Source organism: Hypanus sabinus, chromosome 19, assembly GCF_030144855.1.
Source record: "Hypanus sabinus isolate sHypSab1 chromosome 19, sHypSab1.hap1, whole genome shotgun sequence".
NCBI lineage: Eukaryota > Metazoa > Chordata > Chondrichthyes > Myliobatiformes > Dasyatidae > Hypanus > Hypanus sabinus.
This window is the reverse complement of record NC_082724.1, coordinates 78607912-78631781: the sequence shown is the minus strand read 5'-3', so window position 1 is coordinate 78631781 and position 23870 is coordinate 78607912. Positions and strand designations below refer to the sequence as shown.

The following is a 23870-nucleotide window of genomic DNA, read 5'->3' as shown; positions in this document are numbered from 1 at the left end:
TAAACCCAATTCAAAGTTCTGAAACGAAATAGAACTCTCTTGGTGGATGAGTGAAGGGGTAAAACAAACACACTGTCCATACCCACGGATCAGGACAGCATCACGCTTGGACCACTGTGGCATTCACTTAAGTTGCTTGTAGAGGTCCACCAACCAACAACATCAGCACAACACTGAAACAGCAGAGTACATCTTTCTCTCGCCAACAACGTTCATATCACTCAGGGACTTGGCATGCATCTTTTGTGTGACGATGTTTACTGCCATTTTATATGTGTTATTTGAAGCTTTGTGCTGTGTATGACCATTGGTAATGAGTTTTGGACTTGGCCCTGGAGGAACACTGTTTTGTTTGGCTGTATTCATGGATGGTTGAATGTCAATTAAACTTGACCTTGAATATGAGCAGAGGGATCATACAGCTAATCATGTCAGTGTCAGACCTTGAGAGAGCAAGCCAAATAATTCCACACTCTCCTATTCTCTTTCCCCAAAGGACTGAAATTTTCAACTTGCAACATACAAATCCAATTACCTTTTGCAAGCTCTTACATACATTACAACTAAGATAGCACTTGGAAATATACTGAACTGGTTCTTAAGCTATGTTGCAATTTTACAAAACACTGGATAGGCTGCATTTGGAGTATTATACACAGTTCTGGCTACCATATTATAAGGAGGATGTAATCATACTGGAAGGTGCACAGGGGAGATTCACTGGTATGTTTGCATGGAAATGAGGACTTTAGTTATGCAGAGAGACTGGATATGCTATGTTTTTCTTTTCACTGACGTGAAGGAAGCTAAGGGTAGATAATCAAAATTATTACCCCATTGTAAGAGGCAAAAAGGGTTAGAATGGATAGGTGAGGTGGTCAGCATAAGATATTATAAATCAACCAAACCAGATGGAGTGTGTGGCCTAATACTTTTGTTATGTTGTATAGTTATAAACTTGATGGGCTGAAGTGCCCATCTCTATGCTGTACAACTCCATGGGACAATCTGTGACTGTCTACAAAGTTCTGCACACTGTATATCTGCTTCACTTAAACATGAGTGCATTTTAGATCATCACAATTCAGTATAATAAATTAATCCTTTAATTTCTAGTCTGAAAAATTTGCTCGTCACACAGTGCTTCAGATAAATATTACATCCAGTTCCAACCATGAGGAAAATGAGATATTCTGCTCTGGAAATAACAAAAGATTAACAAGATAGAAAAGCTATGGTTATGTTACTGGACTATAAATCTAGTGATATGAGCTCAAAACCTACAAGGAGGGTACCTGGCCTGTTTCTGTGCTGTGCAAGTATAATTCTGTGATTCACCAATAGGCCTTAGAGAAAGAAATCTGAACTACATTAGATTCCAGGGCAACGTGCTCGATTATAAACTGTCTTCAGTTTTAGAAGACTGTTGTTTTCTAACAATAGTTAGAAAACCAGTCACACTAAGAATGGAGGAGTAAGCAAGAGTTAATGGAAATTGCTGCATTTTGTGAGGATTCATCTTGAAGATAGTGTTCAGTGAGATACCACTAGTCCATATAGAATGACCAATGTGTGAAATAAGTTTCTAAACTTCGAGTTCAAAGCCCTCTCCACAAGAAGTAAAAGAATAAAAATGAGACAGCACACGCTAAAACCTAGAACTAAAACAGAATAATGGCATATTATGATGATAGAAGATGATAATGGGGAAAAGAAACTAGTTACACTGACTCTTCATAAGGGCCGCAAAACATCCAAAGCTCAATAACATGTCCTAAGCTGGTCATCTATAGTATCTCAGACCTCTTAAGTGACAACTTTTCTCTGCCAGGGCAGACTATTTGCTGAATACAATATCAAACGGGTGACCTTGTAGAAAAATGCAGAAATCAAATGGCTTCGATGAAATGACAGAAGCCACTTGACAAATTTACCCTCCATACCTGATGACTCAAAGCAATTTAATTTGTTGGATACTTCTGATGTTTTCAAATTCCCTTGCTTTCTAGATTGTAATCAACAATTTCTGAAACTAAAGTCAAGTTGGAAGCTGGTTATTGAATAACGAGAGGGCATCATTATCAGGTGATTGTAGGAAAGAATGAGGGCGATGTCAGAGATAGGCTTCTTTACCAAGTGTGGTGTGCCTCAACAGGGTCAACCCACGCAAGGCTGCTGGACCAGACAATATTCCTGGTAGAGTGCTCAGAGGATGTGCAGACCAGCTAGCAGATGTCTTCACTGACATTTTCAACATCTCCCTGAGCAACGCCACCGTTCCAACATGCTTCAAGGCCGCCACCATCGTCCCCGTGCCGAAGAAGTCTTCAGTGTCCTGCCTCAATGACTACCGTCCCGTTGCACGCACATCCATCATCATGAAGTGTTTCGACAGGCTCATCATGAGGCACATCAAGACCCTGCTGCCCCCCTCACTGGACCCCCCGCAGTTTGCATACCATCCCAACTGCTGAACAGATGACGCCATTGCCATCACCCTCCACTTGGACAAATAAAAGACACGCATGTTTGAATGCTGTTTATAGACTTCAGTTCAGGATTCAACACAATCATCCCTCTGATTGGAAAGCTTAGCCTACTGAGCCTGAACACCTCCCTCTGTAACTGGATCCTAGACTTCCTGACTGGGAGACCTCAGTCAGTCTGGATCGGGAGCAGCATCTCCAACACCATCACACTGAGCACGGGGGCTCCCCAGGGTTGCTCAGTCCACTGCTGTTCACTCTGCTGACCCACAACTGTGCTGCAACACACAGCTCAAACCACATCATCAAGTTCGCCGATGACATGACCGTGGTGGGTCTCATCAGCAAGAACGATGAGTCAGCTTACAGAGAGGAGGTGCAGCGGCTAATGGACTGGTGCAGAGCCAACAACCTGACTCTGAATGTGAACAAAAGAAATGGTTGTTGACTTCAGGAGGGCACAGAGCAACCACTCCCCGCTGAACATCGACGGCTCCTCAGTAGAGATCGTTAACAGCACCAAATTTCTTGGTGTTCACCTGGTGGAGAATCTCACCTGGCCCCTCAACACCAGCTCCATAGCAAAGAAAGCCCAGCAGCATCTCTACTTTCGGCGAAGGCTGAGGAAAGTTCATCTCCCACCTCCCCCCATCTTCATCACATTCTACAGGGACTGTATTGAGAGCATCCTGAGCAGCTGCATCACTGCCTGGTTCGGAAATTGCACCATCTTGGATAGCAAGACCCTGCAGCGGATAGTGAGGTCAGCTGAGAAGATCATCGGGGTCTCTCTTCCCACCATTACAGACATTTGCATTACATGCTGCATCTGCAAAGCAAACAGCATTATGAAGGACCCCACGCACCCCTCATACAAACTCTTCTCCCTCCTGCCATCTGGGAAAAGGCACTGGAACATTCAGGCTCTCACGACCAGACTATGCAACAGTTTCTTCCCCCAAGCTATCAGACTCCTCAATACCCAGAGCCTGGTCTGATACCAACTTACTGCCTTCTACTGTGCCTATTGTCTTGTTTATTATTCATTATAATGCCTGCACTGTTTTGTGTACTTTGGGTACAGACCTGGGTAGGTCTGTAGTCTAGTGTAGTTTCTCTTTTTGTGAGTTGTTTTTACGTAGTTCAGTGTAGTTTTTGTACTGTTTCATGTAGCACCATGGTCCTGAAAAACGTTGTCTCTTTTTTACTGTGTTCTATACCAATTATGGTTGAAATGACAATAAAAAGTAACTTGACTTGGGTTCATGGAACACCCTGCCAGTGGTGGTGATACAGGCAGATACATGAGGGATAAACATGACAGTCTACAGATTCTGGAAATCCAGCAAATCAAAAACACAAAAAATGCCGGAGGAACTCAGCAGGTCAGGCAGCATCTATGGAAATAAATCAACAGTTGATGTTTTGGGCCAAGACACTTCTTTGAGTCTGAGAAGGAAGGGAGAAGACACCAGAAAAAAAATTTGCGGGAAGGGAAGAAGGCTAGCTGGAAGGTAACAGGTGAAGCCAAGTGGGTGGGAAAGGTCATAGACTGGAGAAGAATCTGATAGGAGAGCAGAGTGGACCATAGGAGAAAGTGATGGAGGAGGAGGTGACCAAGGGGGAAGTAAAAGGCAGATGAGAAGAGGTAAAATGTCAGAGTGGGGAATACTCATGCCATCAAATTGGAAGCTAACCATTAGGGACATTCAGAAATTCTCAATAGGCACATGGAGGCAGAGGGAAGAATTAAAATGATCTGACAGGTTGAAAGGTCAGCACATCGTGAAGGGTCTGTGCTGTGCTGTATCGCTCTAGCTTCCAAAAATTTGAATGGTATAATTATTTGGTAATAAAATTTGTAGATGGTATTAAAAAAGGTTCAATGAGTATTTTCAAAAAAATTGACATAATTCAGGCTCCATTACAGTCAAAATCATGTGGACCATTATGACCACACTGACTTCTGCGCATCCAATAACCCAAGATCCTATTTTATGCCACCTACGTTTCCATCAATTTCTACCATTCACCTCCACACCAAGAACAGTTTACAGTGGTCATTTAACTGACCAACCTACACATCTTCGGGACATGGAAGGAAGCTTCCCAGGAGAAACGCCAGTGTCAAAGGGAGAACAGGTAAACTCCACAAAGACAGCATCAGAGGTCAGTGTTATAAAGCATCCAGAAGCTGTTTTTACTATCTGCACCAGTCCACTGCCCTAACATACTCTGACTTAGTAAATTCACTGCATTCCCACTTATCTGTCTTTTTGAACCTTCAACTTAAGCGATACTTTGTTCATTTCTTCCATGGTCGGTCCCAAACCTGGCTGTGAAATGAGAAGGTTGGGAATGGGGCTAGCAACCCCATACCATAAAAACCCCGGGGCACAGAAATGAGAAGGTTGGGAATGGAGCTCGCAACCTCATACCATAAAAGCCCTGGGGAACAGAAATGAGAAGGTTGGGAATGGAGCTCGCAACCTCATACCATAAAAGCCCTGGGGAACAGAAATGAGAAGGTTGGGAATGGAGCTCGCAACCTCATACCATAAAAGCCCTGGGGAACAGAAATGAGAAGGTTGGGAATGGGGCTCGCAACCCCATTCCATAAAAACCCTGGGGAACAGAAATGCCAACAGAAGCTCCAAAGACCTCATCCCAGGAGAGGAAAAACATGAAAGACTGGCCCAGCACAGAGGAATCCGGTGAGCTGTTGTTAGCAATCTGTGCCCCAGTAGGGGTGATGACCTTAAGATGAAGAATGCCATGTTCAGCTTCCTGAACAACAGTCATTTTTCCAAGGTTGTGGATTTTGTCAATGGCAAGAACAAAAATGGTGCCATCACACAAAAAGATGAGCACTGCTCCACAGTCTGATAACATCACTACAACTGCGGCCTCTTCACATCTACCAATTCTGAATCAAACAGCTTCATCTTCTCAGGCTTGTTCTCCATCAGTTCGAAGTGGAACAGTTTTCCTGCATTGTATACTGCAGCTGGCCAGGAGTCACACTATTTAGATGACAAGTGTTGTGTCTGAAGAGTATTGCTGAAACAAGATCTATGGAAGTTAACTCATTGCAGAGGGATGCCCAAGGTTTTCCTTCACAGGGGTATTTCATTGTATGCAGCTTCACAAATACAAAGCTCGTATCTGAAGCATTTGCAAAACATCCCTATATCTCCTTTTTAAAGAAACTTCACCTTCATGACTACATGAAGCTTTACTCACATCTGCAGCTGTGGCCTGCAGCCATCAGCACTTGCCCGAGTGCAGAACTGGTTCCGTGGCTGTGGCCTGCAGACATCGCTGAACTGGCTCTGTGATTGTGGATGTGTTTTCAGGGACTCTGCAGTTCATATTGTGTCTTCTTTGTTTATTTTTGTTTATCGTTTGCATTTATTTTTTCCCTCCGCACAATAGCTGTTGAGTGACTTTGTTGTGTAGGGTTTTTTACCTAACACCACTTCCCTACTAACATGTATTTCTCTCAGTTCCATCTCACTGGACCCTCGGTCCCCTACTATTTCCGGAAGATTATTTATGTCCTCCTTAGTGAAGGCAGAACCAAAGTAGTTATTCAATTGGTCTGCCATGTGCTTGTTCCCCATGATCAATTTACCTGTTTCTGACTGTAAGAGACCTACATTTGTCTTAACCAATCTTTTTCTTTTCACATATCTATAAAAACTTCTACACAGTCAGTTTTTATGTTCCCTGCCAGCTTTCTCTCATAATCTTTTTTCCTTTTCCTAATTAAGCCCTTTGTCCTCCTCTGCGGGACTCAGGTGTGCCGCTTTTTCTGGCTAATTTGTATGTTTCTTCTTTGGACTTGATACTATCCCTAATTTCCCTTGTTAGCCACAGGTGCACTACCTTCCCTGGTTTATTCTTTTGCCAAACTGGGATGAACAACTGTTGTAGTTCATCCATGCGATCTTTAAATGCTTGCCATTGCATATCCACCGTCAACCCTTTAAGTATTATTTGTCAGTCTATCTTAGCTAATTCACGTCTCACACCTTCAAAATTACCCTTCTTTAAGTTCAGAACCTTTGTTTCTGAATTAACTATGTCACCCTCCATCTTAATGAAGAATTCATATTGTGGTCACTCTTACATAAGGGGCCTTGCACAACAAGATTGCTAACTAACCCTTCCTCATTGCTCAATACCCAGTCTAGAATAGCCTGTTCTCTAGTTGGTTCCTCTACATGTTGGTTCAGAAAATCAACCTGCATACATTCCAAGAAATCCTCTTCCTCAGCACACTTAACAATTTGGTTCACCCAATCTATATGTAGATTGAAGTCACCCATTATAACTACAGTTCCTTTATTGCACACATTTCTAATTTCCTGTTTAATGCCATCCCCAACCTCACTACTACTGTTAGGTGGCCTGTACACAACTCCCACCAGTGTTTTCTGCCCCTTAGTGTTATGCAGCTCTACCCATATCGATTCCACATCCTCTAGGCTAATGTCCTTCCTTTCTATTGTGCTAATCTCCTCTCTAACCAGCAATACTACCCCACCTCCTTTTCTTTCCTGTCTATCCCTCCTGAATATTGAATATTCCTGGATGTTGAGCTCCCATCCTTGGTCACCCTGGAGCCATGTCTCTGTGATCCCAACTATATCATATTCATTAATAACTATCTGCACATTCAATTCATCCACCTTGTTACGAATACTCCTCGCATTGACACACAAAGCCTTCAGGCTTGTTTTTACAACACTCTTAGCCCTTATGTTGAAAAGTGGCTCGTTTTGCTTTTTGCCCTGGTTTTGCCTGCCTGCCACTTTTACTTTTCACCTTACTACTTTTTGCTTCTACCCTCATTTTACACCCCTCTGTCTCTCTGCACTTGTTCCCATCCCCCGCCACATTAGTTTAAAGCCTCCTGAACAGCAGTAGCAAATGCTCCCCCTAGGACATTGGTTCCAGTCCAGCCCAGTTATGCTGCATTATGTTTGCAGTATTATGAAAGCTTATGTTGCATTGGTTTGATTATTGGTTTGGTTTAAAAGACAAAACAATTGATAAATGATGATTGGGAACAATCAAGTTTAAAAGCTACACTGGCAAATTCCAGAACACACCAGTAACAATTCCCAAGTTGTCCTCTGTTTTCCTCTCCAGGGCTCCTTAATCAATTACTCTGCAGAAATAATAATGGTATTGGATAACTCTACCAAATAGAATGAGTCAGCTAAAACTTTGACCAACTTCTATAGAGTGTGCAGTGGACAGCATATTGACTGGCTGCACCATGGCCTGATATGGAAAGCCCCTGAATTAAAATCCCACAAAAAAGTAGTGAATATGGCCCAGGTCATCACAGGTAAAGACCTCGATACTATTCAGCGCATCTACACACAAAGCTGTCGTCAGAAAGCAGCACCACCCAGGTCATGCTTTCTTCTCACTGCTGCCATCAGGGAGGTGGTACAGGAGCCTCAGGACTGACACCACCAGGTTGAAACAGTTGTTACTCCTCAACTATAAGGCTCTTGAAGCAGGAGGGGATAATTTCACTCATTTTCACTTGCCCCATCACTGAAATGTTCCCATAACCTATGGACTCACTTTCAAGTCCAAGGACTCTTCATTATAATACTAAATAATTACAATACAATACTGTATTGGCACATTGGTTGTTCGTCTGTCCTGTTGGGTGTCGTCATTCATTGATTCTATGGTGCTCCTTGTATTTACTATGAATGCCTATAAAAAATTAACATCTGGGTTGTATCTGGTGATGTGCAAGCAAAATTGACGATAAAATTACTTTGAACTTACAGCAGGCCTATTTGCAGGATTGTGTTAACTGCACAGCATCATGAAGGAGTTCTACTCCAGTTATTGGGCAAAGACAATACTTTGATCTAACTTCCTTCTTCTGAAAATACAGTCTCCTTCCTTCAGCGATATTTGAATATATGGCCTTTGAGCTGCCAGCTGCTGCACTGGAGGCCTGACATTTGTAGCTGTTGCTTTTTCTGCACATTCCGAGGATACATTGTTCCTTTCCTGCAAGAAGCCACTCCCATAATCCACGAACAAGCACCACTGAAACAGCATTGGTCCCTCCGCACCATTGCCTTAAAGGTGTGCTTTGAACGAAGTATTTCATAGATTGGCTAGAGGTACTCAAATGGATTAATTAATTGCTATTACATATCCCTCTGATATTTAACACAAGAAGCCAATCATTATCAAACTCATGAAATCCACTTTAATAAAATTAAATTCAAAGTATGCTACACTGGAAAAGGATAAGAGTAATCTTTCAATATTAATATTTTGTTATGTAAAAAATGAGTGGAGTACCCATCAGCCAATCAAATATGCAAATTTCTGTGAAAGATCTCATGGTTTGCTTTTTTTTAAAAACAGGAACATATAATGTAAATGAGAAGACAGATATGGGAAATCAGAGGCAGAGGCGGCCTTAAAACCAAAAGATGATGGGGAGGACAAATATACACAAGTGCTTCTGTGGTTCATATTAATTCTGCAGAACTTCCTCAGCTATTCATCTTATTTCTATAAAAAGAGCCCATCTAGTTATCCACACAGATCGTGGTCTTCTGGGTAGGAAGTCAAGGATCTAATGCAGAGGGATGTACTGAGGCCAGGTCCCAAGAACAGCAGTGAGAGCTGCCCTAATAGCTATTGGCCAGTAGCGTTCACATCCATAGAGATGAAATGCTTTAAGTTGTTGGTCATGGCTAGAATCTACTGCGACCTCAGGACCTGGACCAACTGCAATTTGCTTATCGCCACAATAGATTTACAGTGGACACGATCTCAGCGGTCTTGGATCACCTGGACAATAAAAACACTTATATCAGGTTGCCATTCATTGGCTATAGCTTAGCGTTTAACACCATCATTCCTACAGTCCTGATCGGAAAGCTACAAAGCCTGGGCCTCTGTAACGAGAGGATTGGTCAGTGGCAGTTCATTATTAACCACATTAGCAATGGCCCTGTATCAGACATTGGCCACACCAGAGAAGAAGAACAAGTTTTCTTCACTGAAGTACTTTAGTTCTTCATGGTAATCTGACTGTAATTATTGACCTTTTCCCCAATCCTTTGCTCCATTACATCAACTGCTTATCTTCTACATTCTATTCTCAATAGATCAATACTCAACTCAAAAAAGCAGCATTGGCAACAATCTACTCATTGCTTTGGCAGAAAACCCTTTAGCAGAAAATTGTGCTTGACCAAGGGAAATAAATGAAAGAGATCTCAACATAAACAGCTATAGAAAATGTAGAATCAATAACTTACAAAGTTCAGCAATGATAAATGAACTTTGACATGTTCCTAGCAAACAATAACATATTCCTTAATAATCATTCAGATCTTGCTTCAGGCTCGCAAGGGGCCATGTTTCCATCTAAAATATATTATGGTATTGATTTGTGCAGTGTTTGCTTTTAATCTAATCAGAAGCAAGAGCATTGACTGCAAATTTAATTATGTGATGCTTACTTGAAATGTAGGTCCTTAAAAGTAAAATGGGTCTCTACGATGCCTGTGGTCTTGACTCTGGTCCGCAGTACATCCTGCTGGGTGGGGATGTAATCAGATCTTGCTATCCTTTCAAGATCATTCAGATAACTGTTTAAAAAAAAGCAACAGAAGGTCCAAATTAATTATCCAGTGCTCAGAAGGCAATACAAAATAAAAATACACTAATTTTTCAGAATGGACTACTGCAAATATGAGAAATTCAACAAAATGATGGATCATATGATGTGCTCCTATGTTGGATATAACACTAGTGAGAAATGGGTAAATGAAAGAAAAAGCAATTCTTCACAAGTAAACTATCAACCTCTTTTAGCACTGACTGACCCACTCACCACTTTCCTTAACAACCCCAGTGGCCTGTTTCTACAACATTGGAACAGAGTTGAGATGCAAGATTATTTGACCTCCACTCTTGTTCAAGGTGGTTACAGTTAGAGGCCCATGAAAATTCTGCAAACCCAGCTTTTTTTCTATCTGCAATAAGTATCCATTTTCAAATAAGTGCCAGGGGTTAGCTGATCTTTGCTAAAGAGGAAAGCGCACTGCAGTAACTTCACAATGCAGTAATGTCACGAAGTTGAATGAAGTCCACGTTCTTAACTGCAACATTAGGCACTCTAAGTTTCTGAATAAAGGTACACATGCTTGTTATGATTTCAATGAAATGTAAAGGAACTTCCAAGCAACAAATGGGATTAATCCAAATGAATTTCATTAAAATTTACTCTTAAAATTGAAAATAAATCCAGAAAATCATCACCAACTGCTCTACTCTCAACCAGCAGCAAAGTGAAAGAATTACAAGCCTGGGGAGAAATGATGTGGATGCTGACAAACCCTGCCCTCAGACACCTGGCAAGGTCATTTGATTCCAAACAATTGGTTTATTGATCATTACAGAATGGATCTCTGGTGCTTCCTGCTCCCTCCCCCTTGTTCCAACCCATGATTCCCCTCTCCCTGCACCCTTCCCACTGTCAGTCCACAATAGAGACCCATATCAGAATTAGATTTTTGCACAGTGCTGTATGCTGTTAACTATGTCACCAAACTGCTCATCAATGACCAGTGTGAGCTTTGCCAGCACATTACCACAGCCTTGGTCCAAACAGGGAGCAAAGAACAGAGACCTTTAGCCCAGCTGCATATTCAAGATCAAGTCCTTTAATGTCAAGGATAAATAATTGTGTACAATATCAGTCTCCCTTCCCAGGGAAGAATAAACTTGTTTTGAATTCATCAGGTTGGCTCCCGAGGTAGCAGAGGATAGATAACAGGAAAGAATATGTCAGCCTTTGTTCTCCTGAGTTCAGAACAAACAGAGGCAACTTCATTGAAGTGTATAAATATATAATGGGCTCAACAAGGTAGAAGATGGAACTAAGTGCCACCATCTCAAAATAAGAGGCAGGCCATTAGGGACTAAAAAGAGAATTATTTTGAGAAGCAGTAAATATTTAGAAGTCTGCAGAGAATTAGGCATTGAGGTTGATTCAAACAGATTGATAGACCTAAGTACATTAAACAAATATGGGAACAATGAGATAAAAGAACAATTACTATCTTGCTAAATGACAAAGGCTAAGTGAGCTGAATGGATAATTCTTGCTTCTATTTCATTTGCTTTCCTCCAAGGTGCAACCCACACTGATTGGAAAGTACAATGCCGGTTGGTCAGCAGTGGACCTAAATTCTGGAATTTCCAATCCTTCAACACAATAAAAGCAAAATCCTGAAGTGGCTCAAGGTAGCGGCTCACTACCACCTTTTCAACAGCAATTAGGGATGAGCAACACATGTTGGTCTGACCAGCAAGGCCAATGACCCACACAAAAAAAATCTTACAAAGTAATCAATTTTAATACTTGAAGGAACTTGCAGAATAATTAACCATCAGTGGTCATCAAAATTGTGATTACAAGGAAAGGTCTGAAGGTGTAGGTTTGTACTCCATTGGAGATTTAGATTAGATTCAACTTTATTGTCATTGTGCTAAGTACAGATACAAAGCCAATGAAATGCAGTTAGCATCTAACCAGACATGCAAAGAATAGTGTTATTTACAAAATAACTGCAAATAAAAAGTGCTACAGCACACAAATATTAAAGAACTGAGACAGTCCAATATGGGTGTGCTGTGATGTGAGGTTCAGCAGGGTCACAGCCTCAGGGAAGAAGCTCTTCCTGTGCCTGCTGGTGTGGGAGTGGAGGCTCCTGTAGTGCCTACCGGTTGGGAGGAGAGTAAAAAAGTCCATGGTTAGGGTGAGATGCATCTTTGATAATGCTTTTCACCTGCCCAGGCAGCATTTATGGTAGATGTTCTCAATGGTGGCCAATTGGGTGCCGATAATCCACTGGGCAGTTTTCACCACATGCTGGAATGCTTTGGGGTCCGATACAGGACAATTGCCATACCACACGGTTGGTGAGTATGCTCTCAATGGTACAGCGGTAAAAGTGTGATTAGAGTGATGATTGAACCATGCAAGATCTCTAAGGTCTAGACAGCATGGATGTGGAGAGGATACTGGAGATGTAGACAAGGGTTCTCTGCCTGAAAACAAATAACCCTTTTAAGATTAAGATGAGGCAAGATCTCTCAAAGGATCATAACTTTTCGACTTCTTCATTAAAGGAAAGTGAAAATGAATATTTAAAGCAGCTTCTTATCTTGGCTTCTTCCCATTCCTTTCCAGTCCTGATGAAGGGTCTGGAAAGGAATGGGAAGACTGTTCATTCCTCTCCATCGGGGCTGCCAGACCTGCTGAGTTCTTCCAGCATTTTACGTTTGTTTCGCTGGATTTCCAGCATCTACAGAATCTCCTGAATTCAAGGCAGAGACATACAATTCACCCTCTCAGAGAATGAAAGACTAGGGTGGCTAGGTATTACTTCAGAGTTGAGGTTATATTCAGATCAGCTGTGATCTTATTGAATGATGGATTAGGCTCAATCAGCTGACTCCTAATTCACGTGCTTGTATCAAACTGAACTAGTAACCTTAATTTAGCATCTTACTTGAAACTAGCTGCTGAGGTAGCCGAACCACGTCACAGTGTATGGCAATGTCAGGCTGGATTATAAACTGGTCTCAAAAGGAGACAAAACTACAACTTGCTGACTCATGAGCTTTTCCCAGTATGCATCAAATGTTTCACTGTGCCGTGGGATGTGAATCTTATTGCAGCCAAGGTGAGACACTTTCACAAAGAGAAACAGGGATAATTTATCCTGGACTTGGCAATGATTCTCTTGCTCTTTGCTTCTGGCCAAATTGCAGTGGCCTAAGTTCCAATTACTAGGCCATATAATGAACGAAGCATAACTGGCATAACCAAACAGGAACCACCAGCAGAAAGAGCACCTCTGCTTTACCTTACATCCTTGCAATCCTATCTTAACTACACAGATTTTCAAGAACTTTCATCAAATTTAAGCCAGGCTGGATATGAGTTTCAAGTTCAATTGTCATTCAATCATACCCACGAACACAGCCAAGGGAAACACTGTTTCTCTGGGGCCAAGGTGCAAAACACAGTACCAACAGTCACACAAAACACACAGAAAATAGTACATATAATTATGATAGAAGAAAAACAGTAATAATTTTGCCCAAGTCCCTGAATGTCATGGCCTGTAGATTAATGGTGCATGGATGTTGTCCTGGAGCCATGTTTCTGCAAGAACAAGCTTGGATTAGTCTTCACGCGTGTAAGTGCAGCCGTGGACTAACACAGACCAGCTTGTCTCCCACCAAGCAAACACTACTGGGCAGCACAAATGGAAAGGGCCAGCCCCCAACCAATATGCCACACACCACAGGTTTTCTGCCAGCTTCTCATTAAAACTGTACATTTGTAAGCAATGTGTGTTTGCGCCAACAATCAATTTGAAATCTTGGATTTTACCCAGTTACAGAATGTGCACTTGGGGAGCAAAAGATCTGAATGCAACTTGTTTTGGATATCAACCAATAAAACAAATGAGCTTTCTGGCACACATAATCGGGACACACAATCAATGATACTGAGGAATTACTAAAGGACAGAGGGACCTTGATGTATACGTGCCCAGATCCCTGAAGACTGCCATACAGGTTGGTAAGGATGATTACAAGCCACAAGGGATACTTTTCATTAGCTGGGATAGAGAATAAAAGAGCAGGGAACTGATTATGTAAGTCACGGCTGGAGGATTCACTGTAGTTTTGGTTGTCACATTATAGAAAGGATACACAACCTCAGAAGAAAGGGATGTGCCTTTAAAACTGTGAGGGCGATGTACCTGTGGAATTTGTTGCTACAGAAGGTGGTGCAGGCCAATTCACTGGGTACATTTAAAGCAGAGATTGACAAGTGCTCGAATATTAAGAGGGGTTAAAGGCTACAGAGAGAAAGTGAGAGAATGGGGTTAATCTTTTTTAAATCATAAGTCAATGGTGTGCAGGCTCAATGGGCTGAATGGCCCAATTCTGCTTGCATATCTTATTGTTTTATGTGAACAGTCTGGAATGTGTGGAATGGAAATTTACCAGAATGTTGCCAGAGATGAGGTGCTTTACCTCTGAGAAAAGAACGGCTAGACTGGGTATCTTTTGTTGAAACAGAAGCTTGGGGAAAGGAGGGATGTTAATTTGATTGAGGTATACAAAATCATGATGGACATAAATAGGGTAGACAACAAGAAACATCCCCCCTAGCTGCAGAGATATTACTTTAGTCAGAGGGTGGTAAATCTGTGGAATTTGTTGCCACGAGCAGCTGTGGAGGCCAAGTCATTGGTGCATTTAAGGCAGAGATAGATAGGTTCTTGATTAGCCAGGGCATCAAAGGGTATAGAGAGAATGCAGGAGAGTGGGGATGTCTGGAAGAATTGGATCAGCCCATGACTGAATGGCGGAGCAGACTCAATGGGCCGAATGGCCCACTTCAGCTCCTGTATCTTATGGTCTTATCTTCGGCTGTAGTTTTAAGATGCAAGACAATGCCTATACACTAGGTGGAGGGAGGGGAGATCATTTAAATCTGTTCACTTTAAGTAATCAGGTATTGAAGGCAGACTGCAGTCAGGTTGTTGAATGTCTTCTCCCACACTTCTTCAAAGCATAGTGTGCTGTGATGGACACCGGCTCCCAAGCCACAAGCTCCCTGACTAGTTAACAAGCTCCCAAACAAATAATCTCACTCACTTTTGTACAGGACACCCAGACAGCTGAGAGACCTCCTACTAGTCTTGCTCCTCCCTCCCCCGCAAGCAAGGGGAAAGAAACCTAGGCGGAGTGTGGTTCACTAACTGAACGCAGAGTCTCAGGGGACAGGGGCCACTGATTGGGGAGTTTCTGGAAGCTTAAATTTACTGCAAACTACTGAAGCACAGTGCCAATTAAGCAGCCTGCCCAGCTCCCAGTGGTTCTATCCTGCTTTCACACCCAACTCCAACTATACATGCTCAAAAAGTTACTTGAAAACAATCTCACTATTTTCATGTCACATTATAATAAAATCACATTGAAGGTGGCCTAGTAGGGTACGAGGCATGCCTTTGCCTCTCAGAAGAATAACAAGAGCACTAAGAGGGACGCTGGATTCATTAACATTAACAGACATGTCTTGCAATGCATGCCTGACGTCCGGCCTACGTGCAGATCCACTTGCTTCAGACAGAGCCTGTAAATTTATTACCATGGAAACGTTCAAAATGGGAAGAGAATTAAAACAATCTACAGTAACCATCTATTAATCACACCATCCGACTTTGTTGCCCATTTCTAGACTTTTCTTTCAGACCAAATGTTTCCTCCATCAAAAGCTCCAAAAAAACTGTTTCAACAAGTATTTCTACAAGTTTTGGAATTGCATATTATGTCTGTAAATTCAAAGTCCAAAAGTTCAAAGGAAATTTATTATCAAATGCCCTGCCAGCAATGGCGGTAGAGGCGGGATACAGTAGGGTCTTTTAAGAGATTCTTGGATAGGTACTTAGAGAATAAAAAATAGAGGGCGATGAGGTAGGGAAACTAGGCAGTTTCTAGATGAGGGTGCATGGTCGGCACAACATTGTGGGCCGAAGGGTCTGTAATATGCTGTAGATTTCAATCTTCTATATATGTCACCATATACAACCCTGAGATTCATTTTCTAGCAGACCCTAGCGGTAAGTACAAGAAACACAATGAAAGACCGTAACCAACAGGACAGACAAACAACCAATAATGAAAGACAACAGAAATAGAAATAATAATAAATAAATAAGAAATAAATATCAAGAACATCAGAGGAAAAGTCTTTGAAATCAAATCCATAGGTTGCAGAAACAGTTCAGTGACGAGGCAAGTTAAGTCATCCCCTCTGGTTCAAGAGCCTGATGACTGAGGGGTAATAACTGCTCCTGAATCTGGTGATGTGCGTTCTGAGGCTCTTGCACCTTCCTCCTGCTGGCAGCAGCAAGAAGAGAGGGTGGCCTGGATGACAGGGTGGCCTGGATGACAGGGGACCTCAATGATGGATGCTGCTTTCCTGCAACAGTGCTCCATGCAGCTTTACCCATGATAGATTGGGCCATTCCACTGCTTTTTGAAGGCTTTTCTTTTCAAGGCATTGGTCTATCCATACCAGGCTGTGATACAACGCAGCCAATATACCCTCCATCGCACATTTATAATGTTTTAGATAACGTTGAATCTTCACAAACTTCAAAGAAAGTAGAGGCAGTACTATGTTTTCTTTGTAATGGCATTCATTCAGACCAACAATATTTACATATTGTTTGTAATCAAAGAAATGGAGAGCATATTTGAAAAGCTCTTACAAATGTCTATAGGGCATTAAAGGACATTTTCAACCTCTCACTATGGGCAGAATTCCCACTTGCTTCAAAAAGGCAACCATTATACCCGTGCCTAAGAAGAATTAAGTGTGCTGCCTTAATAACTATCACCCAGTAACACTCACATCTATAGTCATATAATGCTTTGAGAGGTTGGTCATGACTAGACTGAACTCCTGCCACAGCAAGGACCTGGACCCATTGCAATTTGCCTATCGTCACAATAGGTCAACAGCAGATGCAATCTAAATGGCTCCCACACGGCCTCAGACCACTTGGAAAATACAAACACCCATGTCAGGACGCAAACACGAGGAAATCTGCAGATGCTGGAAATTCAACCAGCACACACAAAATGCTGGTGGAACGCAGCAAGCCAGGTAGCATCTATAGGGAGAAGTGCTGTCGAGGTTTCGGGCCGAGACCCTTCGTCAGGATGCTGTTCATTGACTCTAGGTCAGCTTTCAATGCCATAATTCCCACAATCCTGACTGAGAAGTTACAGAACCTGGGCCTCTGTACCTCCCTTTACAATCTCGACTTCCTAACTGGAAGGCCACAATCTGTGCAGATTGGTAACAATATCTCCTCCTCACTTGCAACCAACACTAGTGCACTCAGGGGTGTGTGCTTAGCCCACTGCTCTACTCTCTCTATACCCATGACTGTGTGGCTGGGCATAGCTCAAATACCATCTATAAATTTGTTGATGATACAACCATTGCTGGCAGAATCTCAGATGGAGACCAGAGGGTGTACAGGAGCGAGATATACCAACTAGTGAAGTGGTGTCGCAGCAACATCTTGGACTCAACATCAGCTGATTGTGATCTTCAGGAAGGGGAAGATGAAAGAACAAATACCAATCCTCAGAGGGATCAGAAGTGGAGAGAGTGAGCAGTTTCAGGTTCCTGGGTGTCATGATCTGAGAACTCAGCCTGGTCCCAATATATTGATACAGATATAAAGAAGGCAAGACAGTGACTGTACTTCATTAGGAGTTTGAAAAGATTTGGCATGTCAACAAGTACATTCAAAAACTTCTACAGATGTACAGTGGCGAGCATTCTGACAGGCTGCATCACTGTTTGATATCGGGACCGGGGGGCAGGGGGGTCTACTGCACAGGACCAAAAGAAGCTGCAGAGGGTTGTAAATCTAGACAGCACCATCTTGGGCACTAGCCTACAAAGTATCTTCAAGGAGTGGTGTCTTAGAAAGGCAGCATCCATTATTATTAAGGACATCCTGCACCCAGAGCATGCCCTTTTCTCACTGTTACCATGAGGTAGGAGGTACAGAAGCCTGAAGTGATTCAGGAACAGCTTCTTTTCATCTGCCATATGACTCCTAAATAGACATTGAACCCACGAATACCATCTCACTTTTTTAATATGTATTATATCTATTTTTTGCATGATTTTATGCATACTGTAATTGATTTTACTTATTTATGAGTATTATTAATTTTTATTAATTTTTCCTTCTATTTTATGTATTGCATTGAACTGCTGCTACCAAATTAGCAAATTTCAGGACACACGCTAACGACAACAAACCTGATTCTAACTCTGATAGATGTAGCATGGAGTACATTCTAACTGGTAGAGTGGCGCCAATATACAGGATTGGAAAAAGCTGAAAAGGTTGTATGCTCAGTCAGCTTCATCACGGGCACAAGCCTCCCTACCACCATCGAGGACATCTTCAAAAGGTGCCTCAAGAATCCGCTATTCAGGACATGCCCTCAAAGAGGTGCTGCAGGAGTCTGAAGACAAGCATGACATTTTAAAAACAGTTTCTTGCCCTCTGACAGATTTATGAAGGGATCCATGAACACTTTCACCTTTTTCTCAACTTATTCATTTCTATGTTACATTTGCTTATTGTAACTTATAATAGTGTTTAATATATTGCATTGTACTGCTGCTGCAAACCAGGAAGAAATCTGATTTCAAATCTGAAATGCAAACCACTGAAACTGTTAAGATGGTCAAAATTGCCCACATTTGGTGTTCTGATCTGTATTATACTTGTTTTAAATTCAATCTGGTCACAGTCAATCTCTAAATTCCTCAAGATAGGGTGATGGTGAACCATCTTGAACTGCTGAACTATGAGAATGAAGGTAAACCAACCGTTCCTGAGAAGCATGCGGTTCTAGTGTTCACACCAGCAGTATTTCTCCAAGTCAGAACAGGATGCACTGCAGGAGCCGAGATGGCACACCAATTAGAGGAAATGAATGCTTAGGGCGACTGACAAGCTGCTTTGTCCAGGATAGTGTCAAACTTCAAGAGTCAATGCAACACTCATCTCATTCTCCACATTCATACCTTATAGATGGTGGGAAAGTATTGGGAGCATCAGAAGGAAAGAGTTGGACACCTCACAGAATAGCCTTCTCTCAGAACTATTACTTACAGTATAAAGTTTGTATACTTGAATTTCTGACCACTGCTGAACCTCAGGATATGGACATTGGGAAAGAAATGAAAAGAAAAATTTAAATATGAACTTTATTGTCATAGTGAATCGTGCTATTTGTGTCAATGGTCCGAGCACGTGCTAGGAGCAGTCCACATAAGCATCCCATGCCACAATTCACTAACCGTAAAACACACGTGGAATGTGGGGGGATACCGGAACTCAAGGAGGAAACCCACATGGTCATCAACTCCTTCCAGAGAGCCGCAGGAACTGAAGTTCAAATCTTCTATACACTAAGCTGCATTCACAATTCACCCACTTCTCCCCATGGCCAGGTTTAATGCAATTTTAAAGTTAGGGGGAGGTGGTTGTAGCTTATGCTGCTCTATTCTTCTTCCCAGTTGCCCCATTATAAGGAGATTGTGATGGCTCTGCAGAGAGCTCACGAAAGGTTTATCGGGATGGTTGGAATCTCTCTCTCCAGAACTAGAATGTCTAATACTTGAAAGCATGAATTCAAGGTGTGAAGAGGAAGGTTCAAAGGAGATGCGCATTGCAAGCTTTCCTTAAACACAAAATGGTGGATGCCAGCAGTGGTGGTGGAGGTAGCAAAGGATAGAACCATTAATGAGACTCTCAGACAGGCACACAAAGGTGCAGAGATTGGAAGGACCCAGACAAATGCAGGCCAAAAGGATCAGGTGTCACTAGCTTAATTAGTTTGGCACAACATCATCAGCTGAGTGATCTGTTCCTGTGTTGCAATTTTCCTTTCTGCCTGCACATGATCTGTATCCTTCCCATTTCTGCACATTAAACTATGGTTGCACTTCAATCAGCGTTCTGGTGTTTTCCTGTCATTATGTTTAAACAACCTCCATTGCAATTCACATTATATCATGTTACACAAAAAGGCAGTGGCCTCAAAACTGATCCTTGGGGAAATCGTGCACCCCTCCCAAACAAAATAATTCACCACAACTCTAATTTCTTCCAATTTCACATCCACACTGCCACTATTCATTCCATTTCTAAGAATTTAACAAGTTTTGTCAGAGAAGTTAAATTTCATTCGAAAGTCCTTAAATACATGAACTGCATTTTTAGGGTAAACCATCTCCCTTACTTCACAAGATTATCAAACCTAATTTGTCATCAACAAATATGTGCTGTTTATAAACTCTTTCCTGGACAATTCCCCTTTCTTTGATGAATCCTCATATCCACCACTTCTGTAGCTGTTGTAGCAGAAGGTTGCATGGTAGTGCAGCAGCTAGTGTAATTCATCAGTCGGATTCATCACAGGCGAGGCACTCCCCCACCGTCATGCATCTGCAAGGAGCGCTGATGCAAGAAAGCAGCATCCATCATCAAGGTCCCTCATCATCCAAGCTGTGCTCTCTTCTCACTGCTACCATCGGAAAGGAGCCTCAGGACCCACACCACCAGGTTACCCCTCAAACAGGCTCCTGAACCAGAGTGGATAAATTCACTCACCTCAACACTGAACTGATTTCACAACCTATGAATGCACTTTGAAGGACTCTACAACTCCTGTTCTCAATATTATTTATTATTTTTTTAATATTTGCACAATTTGTCTTTTGTACATTGGTTGCTTGTCAGTCATTGCATGTATTTTTTTTTAAATTGATTCCATTGCATTTCTCTGTTCCACTATGAATGGCTGCAAGAAAATTAGTATTCGGGTTGTATATAGCAACATGCATACTTTGTTAATAAATTTACTTTCAACTTGAACTTCTTTTCCTCTGATACAAAAGATAACAATGTCACAGCATCACTCGAAGTTGCCTCTAATTTATTGAAGGGAATCATTAGGTAAAGGAATAGACCTGCCTGGCTTCAGAGTTGCTTATCAATCAGATAACTTTCAGATTTTAGAGTCATTTATTGCATTGGCATAGTGGTTAGCTCAACTCTATTACAGCTCAGGCCAGAGTTCACAGTCCAATTCCAACGTCATCGAAAAGCAGTCTGCACATCTTCCCCTCGGAATGGTGGGCTTTCTCTGGGAGCTACTGCACCCTTCCACAATCCCAAAACGTACCGGTTACAAGAGTATTTGGTCATTGTAAATGGTTGTCAAATTAGGGGTTGCTGGGAGGTGTAGTTTGAAGGACTGGAAGGGCTTATTCCACACTCAATTGAATATCAATCAATAGATACACAAACATATCCAGTGAAATGCATTGTTTGCATTAACACTCTTGCCTCCACTCTTTAAGAGGAGAGGGAAGCAGGAGAAAGCAATAATAGGCCGGTTATCCTAACTTCAGTGATGTTAAAAATGAAGTCTATTATTAAGGATGAGGGTTCAGGGTACTTGGAAGCACATGATAAGACAAGCCTGAGTTAGCATGGTTTCCTTAAGATAGGGATCCCCAAGCTTTTTTATGCCATGGACCCTTACCATTAACACCAGGTTCCGTGGACCCCATGTTGGGAACCCATGCCTTAATGGGACATCTTGCCTTACAGTCTATTGGAATTCTTTGAGGAAATAACAAGCAGGACGACAGTGATTGTTGTTTACTTGGAGTTTCAGAAGGCCTTTGACAATGTGCCACACGTGAGGCTCCTTAACAAGGTAGGAGTCCATGCTATTGCAGGGAAGATACAGGCATGGCTGATTGGTAGAAAGCAATGAGTGGGAATAAAGGCAGCTGTTTTCTGGTTGGCTGTCAGTAACTCGTGGTATAGTGCAGGGGTTCTTGCTGGGATCGCTTCTTTTCGTGTTATACGGCAATGATTTGCTGCCCAAATTGATGGCTTTGTAGACAGGTTTGCGGACAACATGAAAATAGGTGGAGTGGCAGGTAGTGTTGAGGAAGCAGGGAGTCGGCGGAAGAACTCGAGACAGATCGGGGGATGGAACATTGTATAGGGAAGTGAATGGTCACTCACTTCGGTGGAAAGGATAAATGTGGAGACTATTTTCTAAATGAGGAGAAAATTCAAAAAATTATCAGAGGTGCAAAGGGTCTTGGGAGACCTGGTGCAGGACTTCTTAAAGGTTAGGTAAGGAAAGGAAAGGAATGTAAATACAATGTTCACATTCATTTCAAGAGGGCTAGAAAATTAAAGCCAAGATATTGAATTGTGTAAGGTGTGGGAAACAAGTAAGGAAGTTATGGAACCTATGACAATTAAAGAGGTGGAGGTACTGGCGCTTTTAAGAAATTTAAAAGTGGATAAATCTCCGGGTGCTGACAGGATATTCCCCAGGACCTTGAGGGAAGTTTGTGTAGAAATAGCAGGAGCTCTGACGGAGATCTTTAATATGTCATTAGAAACGGGGATTGTGCCGGAGGGTTGGCGTATTGCTCATGTGGTTCCATTGTTTAAAAAGGGTTCTAGAAGGAAGCCTAGCAATTATAGACCTGTCAGTTTGACATCAGTGGTGGGTAAATTAATGGAAAGTATTCTTAGAGATAATATTTATAATTATCTGGATAGACAGGATCTGATTAGGAGTAGCCAGCATGGATTTGTGCGTGGAAGGTCATGTTTGACAAACCTTATTGAATTTTTTGAAGAAGTTACGAGGAATGTTGACGAGGGTAAGGCAGTGGATGTAGTCTATATGGACTTCAGCAAAGCCTTTGACAAAGTTCCACATGGAAGGTTAGTTAAGAAGGTTCAGTCGTTAGGTATTAATGCTGGAGTAATAAAATGGATTCAACAGTGGCTAGATGGGAGATGCCAGAGAGTAGTGGTGGATAATTGTTTATCGGGATGGAGGCCAGTGACTAGCGGGGTGCCTCAGGGATCTGTTTTGGGCCCAATGTTGTTTGTAATATACATAAATGATCTGGATGATGGGGTGGTAAATTGGATTAGTAAGTATGCTGATGATACTAAGGTAGGAGGTGTTGTGGATAATGAGGTGGGTTGTCAAAGCTTGCAGGGAGATTTATACTGGTTAGAAGAATGGGCTGAACGTTGGCAGATGGAGTTTAATGCTGAGAAGTGTGAGGTTCTACATTTTGGCAGGAATAATCCAAATAGAACATACAGAGTAAATGGTAGGGCATTGAGGAATGCAGAGGAACAGAGAGATCTAGGAATAACTGTGCATAGTTCCCTGAAAGTGGAGTCTCATGTAGATAGGGTGGTGAAGAGGGCTTTTGGAACGCTGGCCTTTATAAATCAAAGCATTGAGTACAGAAGTTGGGATGTAATGCTAAAGTTGTACAAGGCATTGGTAAGGCCAAATTTGGAATATTGTGTGCAGTTCTGGTCACCGAATTATAGGAAAGATATCAATAAATTAGAGAGAGTGCAGAGACGATTTACTAGGATGTTACCTGGGTTTCAGCAATTAAGTTACAGAGAAAGGTTGAACAAGTTAGGTCTCTATTCATTGGAGCGTAGAAGGTTGAGGGGGGATTTGATCGAGGTATTTAAAATTTTGAGAGGGATAGAGTTGACGTGAACAGGCTGTTTCCATTGAGAGTAGGGGAGATTCAAACTAGAGGACATGATTTGAGAGTTAGGGGGCAGAAGTTTAAGGGAAACACGAGGGGGTATTTCTTTACTC

General features: G+C 42.0%; 1 protein-coding gene across 1 annotated transcript in view; it reads right to left on the bottom strand.

Moving 5' to 3' along the window:
• Positions 1-23870, bottom strand: part of LOC132378087 (guanine nucleotide-binding protein G(i) subunit alpha-2) — a 312596-nt gene that overhangs the window by 64716 nt on the left and 224010 nt on the right. The window contains exon 5 of the mRNA XM_059944831.1: positions 10010-10138. Within this exon, the coding sequence (XP_059800814.1) occupies positions 10010-10138 (129 nt within the window). The remainder of the gene's footprint in view (positions 1-10009; positions 10139-23870) is intronic.